Source organism: Micropterus salmoides, unplaced genomic scaffold (genome assembly GCF_014851395.1).
Source record: "Micropterus salmoides isolate LMB-PRFRI ecotype aquatic unplaced genomic scaffold, ASM1485139v1 Ms_hic_scaffold_14, whole genome shotgun sequence".
In the NCBI taxonomy this organism is placed as follows: domain Eukaryota; kingdom Metazoa; phylum Chordata; class Actinopteri; order Centrarchiformes; family Centrarchidae; genus Micropterus; species Micropterus salmoides.
The window spans coordinates 19,980,618-19,998,686 of record NW_024040485.1 but is presented as its reverse complement, the minus strand read 5'-3'; the positions used below and the strand labels follow the sequence as shown (position 1 = coordinate 19,998,686).

Here is an 18,069-nt window from a genome sequence, read left to right as displayed (position 1 = left end):
CCACCACACACACACACAAACACACACACACATATATATATATATACATACACACACACACACATACACACACGCACCAGGGAGTTGATTGGAGGAAGTCTTTGAAATATAAAGGAAGAGAGGATATGATCTGGGTTCTAGCAAAAAATGCCCAAGTTTTTCCAGCCTAATGAGAGTTGCCTGCACACACACTCCAAGTTAACGCACACATTGACAAACCCCCTGCCTCACTCCTAATACTTCCAAATCACACACAGCAAACAAAATGCTGATGGTGGTTAATGAGGCAGATGCCTCTGAGTAAAAGACAGAGAGAGGAAGAGAGACAGAGGGAGAGTGTGCTTGCCTCGGGGCAATAAAACAGGCGGCTTCTGTCAAATAATGAGACACTGACAACACATTTAGCAGGTAGCCTCTTGTGATGATGCCTCACACGCTGAGTTCTACTTGAAAAGTGATAGAATGGCATCTGTTCTCGTAGAAAAATAACGGCATGCAAACGGTGGATGAATTCCCTAATGAGCGGCTCAGACCACAGAGCAGCATGACTCTGGATAACAGTGTCGGTCAGTCCACCATTTTAGTTCACACTGAAAGGTCTGAACATCTACTTTATGGAATGACATGACAATTGGTACAGACATTCATGTCCACCTCAGGATGAATTTAATTAACTTTGATGATCCTCTGACCCTCCCCGTGTCTGCGTGGGTTCTCTCCGGGTGCTCCAGCTTCCTCCCACCGTCCAAAGACATGCGGCCTAGGTTGATTGGTGACCCTAAATTGTCCTTAGGTGTGAGTGAGAGTGTGAGTGGTTGCGATGGATTGGTGACCTGTTCAGGGTATACCCCGCCTTTCCTCCGATGTCAGCTGGGATTAGATCCAGCCCCCCGCGAACCCTGTACGCAGGATACGCGGTTGACGATGGATGGATGGATGGATCCTCTGACCTTTCCTCTAGAGCCGTGTCAAAAAGGTCATTTGTCCATTCCTTTGTTTCATGACCAAATACCTGCAAAACTGATTATATTCCCATCTTTGTCAGCTGCTAAACATCATCATATCACAAGTGTAGTTGTTGTAAGTGGTTAGCACACCAACATAAGCATTTAGCACAAAGCACTGCTGTGCCTGAGTACAGCCTCACAGAGCCGCTAGCGTGCTTTAGACTTATGGAAAAATGCACATATATACACACAAATACACATCTGTACCCTGCAGTGGATAGTGTTTAACGGTTGATTAAAGACTTATGATATGGAAAAGCTTTTTTCCATTTGCATTCACTGCTACAGAGCACTGCCGGAAGGCGTCCCACACTGTGATGAAAGGGGTCGATCATAGGGATAGAAAGGATACCGTTTAGGGCTGAATCCACATTGACCGATGGTAGAGTGAGCAGTAGTCATTTTAACCCTAAAAGACACTCTTGTTACATTGAGGAGGGCAGATCAAATTGAATCTTTCTGTCTCTGCATCTCAGTGGGAGGCAATTGTGGGTTTTTGTCCCCAGATTAGGGCGGGTATGGAGCTGGCTAATCCTGCCTTCTCTTCCATGTGGGAGTGGCAGTGGGGTGTCTTTGCTGCGCGGCCAGCCGTAATCTAATGGGTGTGAGATTGGGGATTTATACACGGGCACGCTCACTCGCACACAGCCAGAGACACACAGCACAAAGTCTAGATTTGTTTCAGGATTAAAGGCATCACCTCAATGACTGACATAATGCCACAGGCATTCCCACGGTAACCCAGATGAGGTTATCTGTATGTGTGTAAGTGTGTGTGTGCTTCTAGATGCTGCTGATGAGAAGAGAAAAGAGCACAGGAAAATGAGAAGAGAGATATGCACACATGCACACACACACACACACACACACACACACACACAGTCCCACTAGAGAAGCAGCTGCCCAAGTTGGCAGGCCATGTCCCTCTCATTATGCTGGCCAGTCACTCGTGTCCTGGATCTCTCTCCCCTGCTGCTGCTGCTGGACAGGTACCATCTGACACACATTAGCCTGCTATTAATGACTTCTGCTGCAGCCATTATCACACACTTAGGGAAACATCCCCAGAGTGCCATTTTTGCAGTGACATGCATTATATATCCAAAATCATCCAGTTTTCTTCCAGCGTTCTGCAAGCAAAGCAATGCTTTCTTTGTAAAAACAAGACTTGGTTGCGTTTTGAAAGCTCTTCGGGGGTTGTCCAGGATGTCCGTGAGTTGCTGTCTGAGGTGGCTCTTAAGGAATGTGGGGCGTGGTTAGTGGACCTCCCACATCAGATTCATTGTTTACCCATGATCCCAAAGGAAATACAACTGTGATTAACATTAATCCTACAAGTCTGTGCGCAAACAACACAAATAACGTCTCAGGATCTCTAACATCAACAGCAGGTGTTCCAGACCTTTTCTCTCTTCCTCACATTCTAGTTCAGTATTTGACATTGTGTCTGTCCAGGTTTAGGAGATGAGTGGGTCCACAGAATAACATTGCTTACGATGGTCATGTTACATGGTATTACAGCTTGCCCTTCCTTTCAAATTTTGTTGTGGTCTTAGGCATCAGAAGGACAGAGGGTCAAGCATTTGAAAATTTGGGAGTACACAGGAATCTTTTCTTTTCTGTCATAACCAAAATGAGTCAGAGAGAAACTTGACAATAATAAGGTTGTTGTATTACTTGACAGGTTACTCCAGTTAATGACTCACATGAGAATCTGGTCCTCCTTAGCCGTATAGAAGCCTAATTTAAGAATATGGCCATTCAAATGAGATATTTGCACTAAAAACTTGCCCTTAAGATTTAGGTAAAAAGTAAATGTGTCCTTGAAGACAGTGAATCCCAAACTGCCAATTAATTGCTGAAAAAGTTCTTGCTATGGAGTACAAAGAATATATACAATATAATGAGAACAAAACAATGGCTCTCAGCAGGAATGAAGTGCAAAGGTCAAACAGTCTTCAGGGAGGCTCCTATTACATGTAACTTTTGGCTTTTTCACCCTGCGCTCAGTGGTCAGTTCCAACCAACTGATGACATCATACTTTTTGGAGCCAAGACAAACCACAGTTGTCTAGTATCTGCCTAACCTGCATAGAGAGAGAGAGAGTCTGTAAGCACTGTATGACAGGTGAGGTGGAGACAGAGACACATTTTCTCAATATTTTCTCTGAAATGTGATACATATAGAAGCATAATATTTTGAGAAATGCCATCTATTAATACCAGATTTTAAAGAACTTGAAGATAACAATAAATTAAGACTAATCCTAGGAGAAGGACATACGGCAAACCTTGCTGCCAAGTATGTGTCCCTGTGTCACAACCCGAGGGACAGCACTGTTGCACTTAAGGTTCACTGCACGGCAGGTTGAGTCTTGTTCACACGAGCCTCAAACTAACTAACATTGAATTAGACAGAGGCATAGATGAGCGAGAGCAGACATAAATATGTACCAACAAGAGGGAACTCCAAAGCTTCAATAATATAAGTTTAGATCAGGTGGATGAGGGACAGATTCTTAGATCCTGTATAAGCAGAGCAGAGGGGAAACGGGTCAGAGAACATTACTGACTCAGAGACAGTGTACTACACAGGCAGAAATACCAGCACTGGTGTTTGGACTGCAACTCAAATTCATTCTCACTGTGTCTGCATGTGCTTCTGCTTGTCAAATGCATTCATCCATGTCATCCAATTTCAGTGTTTAGGCGAACCACCACAGCTCTGCGAGCCTCCAGGTTTGATAAACCTCTACAAAAGCACCATGCTGCATTTATATTCCATATAGCCATAAAGAACGTCCAGTTAATGAAAGCCCCACGAGCGAGAGAGACCGATTGAAAAGAGATGTTGTAAGGGAAAAAGACGGCAGCAATCCAGCAGGGTAAAGTTTTGCCCTTCACCAGCCCTCCATCCCTCTATCCCTCCACCTCATTAAGGATGGATAGATGATCAATAGGAGAGAAGCAGTAGAAGGGGATTAGGATTAGAAATCGATGGCTTTGTTTTCTTCAGCCTGCCAGAGATAAACACTGCCTTAAGACACTGACAACGCAACACAGAGACTTTCATGGCTTTTCATCTGTGTGAGAGGGCACCACATTCCCTCTGTGTGGACAGACGGACATCTGTTTGCAGCTTCTCACGCTGAGTTGAAAAGAAACACTTCATCCCTCCACGAGATGGGGAAATGGGGGGTGGGCTCTAATCCAACTCAGTAGCAATCTTCTACAGTGAAGCGCAATAAAGTCTCTGTTGATATTTTATAGACTTTATGTTTTCTACACTGCAACGCCATGATGCTTGAAGAACACACGTGTGGGAGACGCAGTTTATGTATCACACTGTTTCAAGACTTTCTGAGAGTATCTGGAGATTACACATGAGGAGGTAGAATCATAATATGTTCGCTGCTAAGAGAAGTGATGCTCCTAAAAACCTGAGTGGCTTGTAAGGAGTGAGGCAAGGCATTGTGGGTAGGTGAGGCTTCACCTCCCACACGGAGATTCAAAACATACCCCCTGCTTTGATCTCTATCTGCCCTCTCTCTCTCTCCTCTTCCCTCTGTCGTCTTTTCACGTGCGCTCACACACACGCACACACACACTGCACACCCGTCCTGTTTGTTGTGGCTTTCGCCCCTCTTTCCTTTGAAACAACAAAGGCATTTGTTTATGTTTCCTGCAGATGAAAGTGCAGCTTTGCGACGACCCATTTCACCCCAAGTACAGATGCCGCAGCTCCATAATGTTTCTTTAAGTTCATGAAATCTTTTTTTAAATGAAAACTTTGGAACTCTGTCTTTATGGTCATTTGTATTTACTGCTTCCTTATTTTATGTTTTGTGTTTATGTATGTCTTTTTGTGTGCTTTTATATGGTAATGATGATGATACTGTTCTTATTCAAAGTCACAGGTGTCTGATGCCTTTCCCAGCATGCACTTGGCAGAAAGCAGGAGGAGGAGCAGGAGTAGTCTGACATGAAAAAGACATTCATATCTATTATACTTTTCAAGCCATCTGACATGCATGAGATCGGTCTGCAGCAGTAAACCAGAGCAGCCGCAAGTGGACACTGGGAGAACATTCAAACTCATACCCGGAAAGGACCATGCAGGTGTGGTGCCACCATGACACCCTGATTTCCCATCAGCACTTAATGAATAAGGATGATGATGTTTCATATTTCATAAACCAGCCATGTGTAAGTCCATATATGCTTTTGGTTTAAAAAAAAAAGACATAACAATTTCCTGAAACAACTGGGCACTGGCATTTTAGCAAATCTTACTCCAACGGGAGTTGATAGTGCATTTGTTAGGGACTATTTTCAGCTGCAGATTAATACACATTTGGTTCTTTAGTGCAGTGGTTCTCAAACTGTGGGGCAGAAATACCTGGAGGGGGCGTAGAGTAACAACGCCCCCTAGGGGGAGCGTGGATGACCAGGGAAAAATATGGAGTGGGAATAAGTTGAAGAGAGAGTTTGAGTGAGGCTATTGTGTTGACCTGAATCATTTCATTTATATAAATCAAATTCAACTGGGGTAGTTTTTTATTTGTTGCTCCCCCAATATTGTTATTGGTTGATATAGATTAAATCCGTTTACGTGTAGTGGTACTTTTTTTGGCGTCTGATCGGGGACATGACTGAAAAAGTTTGTGAACCGCCTTTTTTTGTAGTGAACTCCAAACAATGTCCATGTTCCTGGTAGGAACACGTCAACGGGTACAGTGTGGCTCCCTTTTTGAATTTGATTAATTAATTAATTTTTGGATAACAATGGAGGTCTCTGGCACAGAGGAATACGCAAATGTAAATCAAGCTGTGGGATTTGTTGACGATAAGAAAAACTTTATAATGTCATTAGCCATATCCTTCCTAGCCAGTTCTTTACTTCAGTCAATCAGTCGCACCGCAGGACTGATAAAGGAATAACCTGGCTGATTCTACTTTACTGTACAAATCTTCCTACTTCCTTTATCTGTGTGTGAGTGTATGTGTGGGTTTATATAGAGAGCATATTACTGCAGAGAGCCAGCTGAGATCCCTATGGGCTGTTTTAGTTGAAGCCATATTGATCCTTGTCTGTTTCATTCCAGAGTTTTTTTTAACAGCAAAGTCTGTGCAGATAAATAAAATGTCTGCTAAAGCAATTAAGATTTCATATCATTATTTGTGAGGTAAAATGTGTGATGTGTGGGGAGATGTCTTTGTGCAATTTAATTTCACAGTGCAATTTTCGAGTAGCCCAAAACACAGTTGGGATTTCACTCAATAACTATTCTTACTAAGACGTGGTGCCATCTAGTGGGCTAATAATGCAAATAACATTTTACAACTAAAATAATATTCTTGTTAGCTGGTTTGTGAATCTGGTTATTTTAGAAAATTATATTAAAAATCCACCAAAATATATTTTTTTACACAATATAATCTTTATTTTCTTTTACTCAGTGATAAGCTACAGACACTGATTCCTACAAACAGGCAGGTTAGCTTCAGCTGATTCAAATAATACAGTAATCTGTTATAGCAGTGCTTATCGACACAGTCAGGAAGTCTCATAATGGTCAATCATATTGCAACAAGCATCACCACGTATGGAGGAAGGAAGGTGGCAACAGCAGATTTATTTTCTGACTAAACTGTTCAGAAAATAGATTTCAGTTCAGCTCAGTTTGTTTAATTTGGTCATTTATGGTTAGTCCAGTTTCTTTAAAGACTGGGGGTCACTTTTCTCACACAGCCAACATGCTTATAGCTGGTTCAGACGTTCATGGCTTATAACAATAAACAGAAGTTACACCTTTTGACAAATAGGCAGAACAGAAGAGTCTCACAACTACATTTCTCCCAATCACACATCAATCTGCATGCAAACACATGCACACACTGAGACATGAGGGCGAGTACAGACTTACATGCATGTGCTTTACACACACGGTTTATCTACAATTTACAAAAGATCATTAGATTTTTTTTTCCTTTTGTTTTGTCTTGATGTGTTGGATTTGGTATTTACTCACACAATAAAATGTTCTGTATATTTATATTTTATATATATATTTTTTTAACGATTAGGCCTACATGTGACCGAAATATCAAAAACTGTTATGAAAATGAGTTTGTCAATAAGGCATTTTGAACACAACCATTCATTGTCAGATCAACGTTTCTAAAGTGGACCACACCACTGTTAAAACTGAACACTGTGCATACTCAGCACAAAAAAAAATATTGAACTGTGTGTTTATGTGAGTGTTTTGAAACTTTGCAACTGATGACACATAAGAACAAAATATATGATTTCAAATGACCTCAGCCACATGTACATTGATAAAGTGCTAAAAATAAAATCATATACAGCTTTAACATTCTCCTAGTGAAAAATAAATGCATAAACTCTCTCTGAAGTAGTTATGCATTAGTCAAACAGAGAAATCAATAACATGTATGCCCATATTGCATAGCCAGAGCTGACACAGTGCTGCGTGACTCGTGAACACTAAAAAACTAAAAACAGCAGGCAGCAGGACTGCTATACCTGACTTAACAGCCACCAAAATCATTCACAGTGCCACTCAGCTGATTGTACCATATGATTTAAGTTCATTTCTCTGCTTGATGACAGTCAGATTGTTCAGGAATTGATGCTTCTTCATTTTCGTTGCATAATATTTTGATAGTTGTATATCTGTATGTTCATTTAAATGTATGTGAGTATATGCATGGTTGTGCTGTTGTATACTTGAATGCTTCTATGAGTTCATTCCAATAGTTTCTGCTGGCGAAGCAAGCTTTCACATGCAGCTTGGGCAAGCAGTGTCCTGGTGGCTGTTTTATCAAAACCTCACAGCTTCTGTATTTGGCCTCTGGCTCCACCCATCTGTTACTGAAAGAGCAGAGAGACAGACAAAGTAGGAAAACCGCAAACAAAACTGTTTATTCAGTCATCTCTGGTTTGTGAAGTACTGATGAATAATGAATGAACTGTACACTTACTGTCTCACTCTCCCCATCTGAGCCCCTTCTGGATTCTGAGCCGTAGTGCAGAGGAGAGTACACCCAGCCCCGATCCTCCTGAGTCTGCTGTTATCGAACACAGCCAGCAGACGGCAGCAACAGGAGAAAGGAGACAAGAGAAGAAAGATGAGAGAGGAGCTGCAGAAAGATACATTTATTAAGACATTCCTCAGAACACTGAATAGTTTAAAGCTGCCCGGTACAATTTTGCATGTTGGGAGCTCCAAACTGCTTTCAGATGAAATTTTCAACTGCTCAGTGTGCTCACGGCCAAATCCTGGCTTGGGTTGGTGTAATTTCACCTGAAATCATATTTTCTCAATCAACACCTTATTATGACAGATCCTCAATAAACACACAATTTCACAGATTTCTGTATTGATATTTTTGTTCTGCCTTTTTTCAGTATTTTGAGGTGGGCAGGACTAAATTGGACATAGGCGATCTCACATTCTTCTGTGCACTAATTAGAGTTTAAAAGCATTTCAATCAAAATCTGTTGACTGCCGTGGGGTTGTTTGCTTATGTTGCCAGCACTGTCAATCCCATCTGATTGAACCATGTCCGCACATGTCCGATGAAGCAGATTAGTTGAGTTTCTGACTGTGAAACTCTTAATAAATAATTAACTTTAACATCATTGTTGCTTATTTAGTCATAGATATCTAAGGTTATAGAAAGAAAATTTATATTTGAAATCCAATCAACTTTTCAGAGGCTTTAAGATGTTCTAGATGCAGCTTTAATAAACAGGTGATTTCCAATGTCAGAAAGAGAAATTTCATTCTAGCCAATTGCTGACAACACTACTCAGCTTGTCAGCTCCTCTGTCTGAGTGCGACACGGCAGACGCTTAAGCTTGATCTATAAAAGTGCAATACAAGCTACAGTTAACTAACTGCAGGTTCAAGAGGCTTAAACATTTAAATTACCATTTCCTGGTAACATGTTACATGAAGATGCATGCTCCATTTAAATGCACATGACGGCCCTTCAGAAACTGCAGTTATTATAATGCAAAGGTGTTGGTTTTTTTGCAGACGTTAACGCTAAATAAGTCATGTGAAATGCACTGTAGCTTTATTTTAAGTACTTCTGAGGATCCATAAGCAGCTGTGCTTGTGAAAGTCCCAATGGAACAGTTAGCAGCAATGCGTGGGAACACCTCTTAACATTACAAATTACTCTAACTACTTACTTACATTGTAACTTGAGCTAGAGTTTAGCTTACGGCGGCCAAGAACCGGAGAGTACACCCAATATCTGCCATCTGCATACTGATGGATGGACACACACACGCAGATCAACACACAAATGCATGTAATGTGCACACAGGAAAATAAAGTGAATTGAATTAATTATTATGCAACAGAGGACAAAATGAAGTTATAATAAATGAGAGAACGGAAAGAAAGTGGAAAATGGAGAAAGAATGCTATAACAAAAGATTCACACAATGAAAGAGAATTATGGAGAGCTGTGCATGATCTTGACAGCGCACATGACTGTAGATTGACAAATATAACTACATCATGCTGTGCAGGAGAGACAACCCCAGTGTTGCTGATGCATTCAAAAGCATGAACTATGACTGGTGGCAGCCTCGTGCTTTGGAAAAAAGCATTTTGGACAGAGAGAGCAACCCCATAGTACGTGCAACACACACACGCCCTCCCCCCCTCACCATCATAACTCTACCACGCTGTCCTGACTGGGCCACTGCAAGAGACCCAGTAAATCAAAGAAAAACAGAAGAAGAAAAATGCTCTTTACTCTCTGGGAAAGGGCTGACAACAAAACAAAAATAAAGAGAACTTCCTTCAGGGTTTGAACTGATGCATTAGATCCTTAGTTGAAACGGTTAATAATCATAATTGGGACTTACAAAGTAGATGTCAGACACTGGCACCTCCCCTTCCAATGAGTTGTGGCTGCTGGACACAGAAAGCTGATTGCACGATGTACGTGGCTGAGGCACCTGGGGGCTTGGAGGGTGGGAGGAGGGAGGGGTCGAGGGCAGACGGTGAGAGGAGCTCTCTGTGGAGGAGTGAGGAGATGCAGGGCAGATGGGAGTGAAAGCAGAGACAGGAGAGAGGGCGGAGGTGTTTGGAGCTGAAGTGAGAAGTGTGGGTTGCGCGGCTGAACGAGAGGCCGGAGAAGAAAGAGTGGAAGACTGAGCAGCTGCGGGAGAGGTGAGCGGTTTCGTGGACGGACGGATGGACGAAGCAAGTGTGGAGGACGAGTGGCCCGCTGATTGTGCAGCGGAGGAGGAAGACACAAAAGACGGAGGAAGAGTGGAGGAGGAATATGCAGAGGATGGACTAACAGAGAGAGGGGTGGATGAAGCGATGACACGGGGCTGGTGATCAGGAGACAGATGGCTGGGGAAGGTCATTTCTGTCAACTCTGTGAGCTCCGTGCTCTTTGGGATTTTACTGTATGAAGCAAGACAAAGAACACTGTTAAACACTGTTGCACAGGCAGTTATGGACATTATCATACTTCACTATTGCTGTATGTTTATGTACCTGAGCTCCACCTCCACTGTTATGGTGTCCTGCTTTTCCCCATGAACCTCAACTTTCTGTAACCTGAAAATACATGGGACGATACATGTGTGATATCAGTAGGGAAGTACAGCGCACACAATTCATTCTTTTGGCAGAATACTGTCATTATAGATACATTCAAGCAATTATTCTTACCTGGCCAAACTTGGGGAATGCATTTGTCTCCTGTAGCGTGGGTGCTCTGGTGTATCGAAGGGAGTGGTGGGTAAGGAGTTGTTAGAGGACAGCGTGGTAGCGATAGAAGCTGTGGTAGCATCTTCAAAGGAAGGGGGGGTGCAGGGTGGCTCTCTCCCTAATACGTATAAGTAACCAAGAATATAATATAATATAAAAAAAGAGATCACAAAATGTATGCAAGAGATGACAATGCACTACTAAAACAATAAGAAGAATTTCATTGTTTCACCTAGAGCAGGCATAACCAAAGTGTGTTTGTGAGTCCTTCAAACCTTTCATTCAGGCAAACTGACATTTAATTGTACAACACTGTACCTCAGCCAGTTAGACGAGTACTGCACTCAAAGCTGTACATGCGATCAGGACTTTCACATTCAGTTGTTTGACATTTACAAGGTTTGTATTGCTTCTTCATACGTTCACATTCTCTTCATTTCTTACCCCATTTATGAGTGTTGGGGTGGACAGTAAATAAAACACTATGCTTTCCTAAAGTATTTATCTATGAATATCTAGTCTTGATTTGTTAAAGTTTCTGCTGGTATTGCTACTACTCTGCTGCAGAGCTTCTATTCTCAAGAATAGAAGTGCTCAATTCATTTCATTTAAAGAGAAAATGGAGCTCTCGGCTGCAGACATTTAAAGCTAATTCATTAACACTAAAGGCTACTGTCACATGGTCACGCAATCCTATTAGGTGTGTGGTATTAAGCATCCCATTTTCACTTCATTTCACCTTTAATGAACTCTATGTGCACACATCATGACTGTATATCAATGTGGACTAATAGAGATAAACTACCATTGTCCTCCAGCATGGGGAAGCTGGGAGCTCCTTGTAGGTTCTCCAAGTTGTCCTGGTTTTCCTGCTTGTCTTCAGTCAGTGAGGGACGCTGCCCAGCTGAACCTGTTCCAGCACTGGACTTGGACATGGAAAGAGCCCCTCGTCCTCTCTTAGATGGAGACGATCGCAGTGCTGTGAAAGCACAGCATAGTTTATTTACTCCAAAAAGAAAAAAGTAGGAAAACAAAAGAATTCCTTATTGTTGCCATCAAATATAACACACTATGGGAGTATATGGCTCATGCACAGTTGTAAACTCACAGCAGCTCTTCCTGAAGACAATGGTGCTACAGAATTTGTAGAATCTCTCAGCATAGAAACCAGGTCTGTGAACTGACACTGTGTCCTGTGGAGGGGCGGAGGTAGCAATGAAAAAAAGAGACAAGGCAATGTGAGCGATGTTGCACTTTTCATACACAATCAAGGTGCTAAATACATAAAAGACAGACATAGCAAAAAAATAAAGGCAAAAAATGTTATATGGTTTATGTTTTGCTTGGATACAGATTGTTACATAACTGTTCTGTGAAAGCTACTCACCCCGTCATGGATGAGAGACTTCCAAGAGTGCTCAAGTTTCTTGATCATTCTGTCAGACAAGACGATTAAATTATTTAGTTAAACTCATTCATTGACTTACTGTGGTTACCTGGCAACTCAGGCCTAAATAGGTGGCTACAGTCCCACATGCAATGCTGATGTGCATTTTAAGATCTGGATTTTATGCTAGGCACCACACACATTTCTTATGTCCACGCTTGTCCTGACAACGTTTGTTATGAGCATCCTCCATTTGTATTTATGTAAAAACAGTGTGAGATGTCTGGAATTGCTTTTTCCTCGTGATCACCATCTTTTAATATTGCTTGCAGACACATAATGCCTGGATTACTGTAAGCCTAAACCTAATCATTTCCTGACTTTAAAACCCAAGGAGTCCAGTGAAAGACCTTACGCAGTACCTCAGACTGAGAAGGCAGTAGAGGTTTAAGGTAATATATAGAGCACCAATATGTCATCATTATTAAATTAACTTTGACACTTTGGATGTATTACCATGAAAACTGGCAGACAATCAGAGAAACACTAGTGGTTTGTTTGTCTTTTTAAATTAAAACCATATTTCCCATAAATCCTCATAAATCCAGAAGCTTAGTGTTGTAAGGAGGATTTTGGAGAATATAAAAACATAAAACATTGGAAGCATGACATCTGACATTGTGAGACACTCTGAAAGCTCTGTTTATGCTGGAAGAACAGGAAGAAAATCTGGCCTAGGTAGTCGTAGTTCAAAAATGTAATGTTGAGGCAGAACAAACTGATTGCAGTGGGTATTGCTGATTTGTGAATGTTACACAAATATAATTTCATGTATTCATTTCCTGATATTAAATGGCAGCTTTAACTTGCCTACCTGTAGGACTGCAGGATATCAATAATTCCAATGAACAGCAGGAGGCGCTCTCCTTTAGCACCCACAGCTGGAATACCACCCATACTACAGACAGATAGGAGAACATTACCATCATTTGTAAATTTAATGTGATGATTAGGGCATAGAGTTTAAAATAGTGACTTACGTGTCATCATGGTCCAGCGTGTCCCTACATGTGGAGCCTCCCTGTATAGACTCCATGGCAGTTGAATACAAGGCTCTCTGAGCTGCACGCTTCTTTTCATCCCCGCCTCCTGCAGGCGAGCCCTGGGACTGGCGGTCCCGCTCCGCTTGGGTCTTGTTGTGCACCCCCAGCAGCAAACTGTAGTCCATAATCTTAAAACTTTCCAGAACCTGACATGAAATACATGATATTTCAAAAAATTTTCCAAGCTGAGAAAATCACAACATTTTGTAACACGTGCATAAAAAACACACAAGCCACTTTGAAGCCTCTTTCTCTCCCTTCTCTTCCTCTATTCTTTCTCCAATTCATCTGCTCTTAATTTACAGTATGAGTCTGAGCAAATAATTTATGTGGTTGGCTGTGCTGACTTTGTTGACATAAAATGAAATGCACAGTGTTAATCTACTTTTACAAAAAATGTGTTCCATCCATCTCCTGCCTTCTCTCTTTCTCACCAGGCAGTCTCTCTGCAGAGTTTTGACCAGAGCGCTGTATGTGTCCTGGTCCAGAGTGAGGCCGTCAGGAACGTCATTCAAAAAGTCCAGGTCTTTAAAAGTGGGTTTTGACTTCTCTCTTTCTTTCTTGGATGCTCGCCTCTTGTATGTGGAGCCCTTCAGATCAAACTTGAGGTGCATGCGTACAGAGCGTGGTAAAATGTTGTTCATCACAACAACTCGGATGTTCTTGCCCCCACACTGCACGCAGTAAAGGCCAAAAAACTTTGGCAGCAAAGTCCGGGGGTTCTGGTTCAAGTTCTGGAGAGGGGGTTCACGCAGCAGACACAAAGAAAGAGACAGGAAGGATTAAAGAAATATGCTACATTATTTGGTAATAAGGCATGTAGTCTATGTGTTTCAGCCCCATTACCATGCACCTGCCAGAAAGCGTGACCCATCCACAGGCCTCAGCCCATTCTTGTGTGTCTCTACTGTGTGCATGATTAACCTGTTAAGGAGTACTTAGGCCAGGTCTCGGTTAGCTACAACCTCTCTGCTAATATCTATTACAAAGCTACCTGCTTGCGTCACTGCTGACAGGGGCCAACACCAGGGGGTAAGGTAAAGAGGATAAAGAAGACTAGAAGTTTCAGCTGCTGCATTGCTCTTAAGCATGTACTCATGTACACAAACATCCCATGCCTACACACCCAAATCTCTGAATAGACACACTATTACGTTGATTTATTGGGCTGAAAGGTAATTTAGTAGAAAAATATTTGCTGTACCTGCAGATCTTTCTGCTATTTGAATTGGTCAAACTAAATATTAGCATACAGGTTTCAGTATGTTTCATATTAAGCAAAGACATTTGTCTATACTGCATAATGAATTGTACACACTAATATTATAATAACATATATATTGAAAATGTAGTATGCACTAACAATTTGGACTAACAATTGAATTGAGGGTCTCGGTTTGACTTACCATATAATATCCAGGAAGGAGTTTCTGTAGAAACTCTGCCTCTTTATGCATAACAGTTTTGATGATGAACTCGTCATCGCGGGTTACGTAGAATATGGAGCCACTAGCTCCTGGATTTGTCAACTCAATCAGTGGCTCATTACATAGAGAATACTAGACAGAGCAGAGGCACAGAAGAACAAAGATAAGATTAAACACAATCCCCACAATGACCCACAATCTCTAAAGAGTGTTTTAACATGCAGCAGCCATAAAGGTTTTACTTTATTATTAAGCTTACTTGTCTGTCCTGTCTTTAAATGTCTTTTTATGTGAGAGGCTTTTTCACCTGAGTTTGTACTTTCATCCTAAATTTAACATCTCATGGGTACTGCAGGGCTGCATAGCACCATTACTGTTGGATCCAATCGAGCTTTCAAAGCTTTGTTGACACACTTGACTTTTGAAGTGCAAGTGTGTATACACTACTGTGTGCAAAAAGGCGTTCTGGGTGTGGATGTGAAGAATCATATATAGAGGAGTTTAAATTGTATATTATGACATTTTAATAAACTTGTCTATGTTTTACATTGATTGCTGTAAAGCACTTTGTTATCTGTATTGAAAAGTGCTATACAAATAAAGCTATTATTATTATAATTTTTTGCACCTTAATGTAGAGGCAGTAACTACAGTGAAGTGACTAACTCAACAGTGGAAATATTTCTTTCACCCACTTCTGTGCACTAGCAGGAATTATGTTGAACTGAGGTGAATCAACATAAACACTCCAATAGCAAAAGTGGGCTTAAATGTACCCTGAATATCTTGGTGTAAAGCCATTGAGACTTTTTAAATGACAAAATCAGATGTAATGAAGTTGGTTAAAAACTAAGGACTTAAGTAGAAAAGTAAGAAAAACTGCCCATTGCTTGAGGTCAATTTGTCTAACAAAGTAATTAAATTTACCAGTAAGTCAGCACAATGCAATTATACTGGTAGTCCTCCACCCCCTCCACCAACACAAACAAATGCAGACGCAAACACAAACTACTCTCTCTGACTGTCTGCTGCCACTACTTGGAGTTTAAAAAAGAAAGCTTTAGCCTGCTAATCTCCCTCTGGCACAGGTTGAATATGAGCTTAAACACGCAGCTGAGAACGCTATGTCACCATGTGTGTGTGTTTGCAGCCTCACATGCAAAATATGTGCGGGCATGTGCAACTTTTTTTGTGTGTGTTCGCGTGTGCACAGTTCTACTTTTTGATTTGTGAGGGTGTTTAACGTTCATCCTCAGAGCAGTAGATGTTTGATGAAGCCAGGGGAATGTTTTCTTTGATAATCAATTGAATGCTTTCGGGGGGGAACTTCACACAAATCTATATTTAGTTTATGTTATCTCATATCACACAGTGTGAACTATTACAATGCTATCAAATATAAAAAAAACATAATTCATTTGCATATGAATTGTAAAATCTTTTTGTGGTCTTAGACAAGGCGACTGTAATAGAAATTACTGTTGCTGGAAAAAAAAACTGCCTCAGTATCGCTCTAGTACAACTATTATAATTAATATTATGAATTTGCAGGTGTTGACCAGTTCAGTAAAAAACAACAAAACAATATGGTGCTAACAGTTAGCTAACCATAAGGTGCAAGTTATTATGCGTGATTTGTACATGTTCGCTTCACAACTGATGCTGTATGTCACAGAATACATTTCACTTTCTCAGCACTTTATAAGACATTTAAATACTCTCAATGCATCACCGGTCATTCAAGAAAATAAATATCTCACCAGGTAGTCATCTGGTCGGATCCCAAATAGCTCTCGGAAGTAGCGGAAGGCCACAGGGGCGTAGGTTTTAAACCTAAAGTCTGGGAAGTGGTGTGCCGGAGTGAGGTTACTGCCTTCACTGTATCGAGCAAGATGGGGAAGAATAAAACAAGATAAAAGATCGTATTCGCTTCTTGCCACCCACACATGCACATAAGCACACATGCACTCATACAAACACACCTGGGAAAGAAGATGCTTTCCACCACATAGAAGTCCTGCATCAGCACATCTCTCTCAGGCTTGGAGCTGAGGTTGCCAACAGTATATCCAATACCCAGCTGGATGGCCCCTTGCAAGGCAGAGGAGGTGGTCTGGAGGCGAAGAACAGAGAAAAGAACACCAGAGTAAGGTGTGGGTGGACCGTAGTTGGTGAAATCATGACGCAAAGCAAAGCTTCAAACAGTATTTAAGACATAGGGCAAAGTCTACCTTCTTGTATGTCGTCTCTCCAGAGGCATCTACTCTCCTGTGGCCAATCTTTTTCTCATGGGCTTGGCCAACTCCAAATGGGGACGGCATCTGTCACAAGGAAAGGAAAGGGATATACAAATGTATATGTGATTTATGTACTCCAAATACTGTATATATAGACCCTTCAGAGGTCATATGGAATTGAACCATGCAGCAAACCAATGCAGATGAAAGATGTGAAAGAGAAGACGAAAGCAACAGAGACAGGTGACACAGACGGATGTATAATGTGAAGGAGCCTCTCACCTCTGTTATCTGAGCCTTCTTGGCTGAATCTGTGGACAAAGACAGAGAGAGAAGGTGCATGAGAAAAGGGTTGAGAGGTGTCCGCATCGGTACATTATTTAGCAAGGAATGCCAACCAACACATTTAGCCAAGTTAGCCCATCTGAGACCTCGAGCATCAAGACAAACATAGAAGCTGTAGATTAATTCCCTGTGATTTTCAAGTATAACGTGCACAAATATAATACCTGATCTATATTGGAAATTTTAACATATACAATCCTGAGACTGACAACCGGGAAATAACCTCATCTGCTGAGCAAGGTTGTGTGAAAGGATCGAAAGGACAGCTACTAATGAACCTTGTGGTGAGATTATTTTAAACTAATTTGGCAACTGTCATACTAATTTAAATTTGATGTTCCAAATAAATTGTTGGTTAACTCACCAGCAGAGGTTACCAATTGTTTGATAATCCAGAAAGACAAAAGACATGCAGCAAAATTCCTGGCTAAACCAAAACAGACCACTGCAGAGTGCAGTCAGTGTTTTCTATTCCCGGATCAGTGAGATTTGTACCGAGAACGTAAAAACTCTATTGGATTGACTTCCAACCCTAATCTGAGTGCTGCCATTGGCTAAGGTTCTCAGATCACATTGCCAGCCAATCACACATGAGGCTTAGGTTTCATCTTTCCCACTGATGTGAAGGCCGCAACTGGACTGTGTCTTTATGTTTCTGTGTATAAACAAGGGAGAGAGTGCTGGAATGAAAGAAGTAAATGGGAAATGAGACAGTTCATAGTGCTTCACAGTACTGGGTTACATCATCGTACTAAATATCAGGTCTTGTGAGGATGAAGATTAAGGAAGG

The 18,069-nt window shown here is 41.4% G+C and overlaps 1 protein-coding gene across 3 annotated transcripts in view; it reads right to left on the bottom strand.

The window, feature by feature from the left end:
• Window positions 1–6,442: 6,442 nt before the first annotated feature.
• Window positions 6,443–18,069, bottom strand: part of LOC119902193 (phosphatidylinositol 4-phosphate 5-kinase type-1 gamma-like) — a 14,017-nt gene continuing 2,390 nt past the window's right edge. Inside the window, exons 2-18 of one of the 3 annotated variants that reach the window (XR_005444310.1) lie at window positions 17,217–17,245; window positions 16,929–17,018; window positions 16,680–16,810; window positions 16,458–16,575; window positions 14,677–14,829; window positions 13,705–14,004; window positions 13,208–13,416; window positions 13,042–13,125; window positions 12,168–12,216; window positions 11,889–11,973; window positions 11,586–11,759; window positions 10,742–10,898; window positions 10,565–10,627; window positions 9,922–10,471; window positions 9,721–9,755; window positions 8,016–8,102; window positions 6,443–7,905 (exon numbers count right to left, since the gene is read on the bottom strand). Coding sequence is in view for 2 of the 3 variants with exons in the window: in XM_038718205.1 (XP_038574133.1) it covers window positions 7,903–7,905; window positions 8,016–8,102; window positions 9,922–10,471; window positions 10,565–10,627; window positions 10,742–10,898; window positions 11,586–11,759; window positions 11,889–11,973; window positions 12,168–12,216; window positions 13,042–13,125; window positions 13,208–13,416; window positions 13,705–14,004; window positions 14,677–14,829; window positions 16,458–16,575; window positions 16,680–16,810; window positions 16,929–17,018; window positions 17,217–17,245 (2,282 nt within the window). In the remaining variant the exon portion in view is untranslated. Of the gene's footprint in view, window positions 7,906–8,015; window positions 8,103–9,128; window positions 9,314–9,720; window positions 9,756–9,921; window positions 10,472–10,564; window positions 10,628–10,741; window positions 10,899–11,585; window positions 11,760–11,888; window positions 11,974–12,167; window positions 12,217–13,041; window positions 13,126–13,207; window positions 13,417–13,704; window positions 14,005–14,676; window positions 14,830–16,457; window positions 16,576–16,679; window positions 16,811–16,928; window positions 17,019–17,216; window positions 17,246–18,069 lie in introns of those variants that run through there. The other 2 variants (XM_038718205.1, XM_038718206.1) reach the window with 2 other exon arrangements.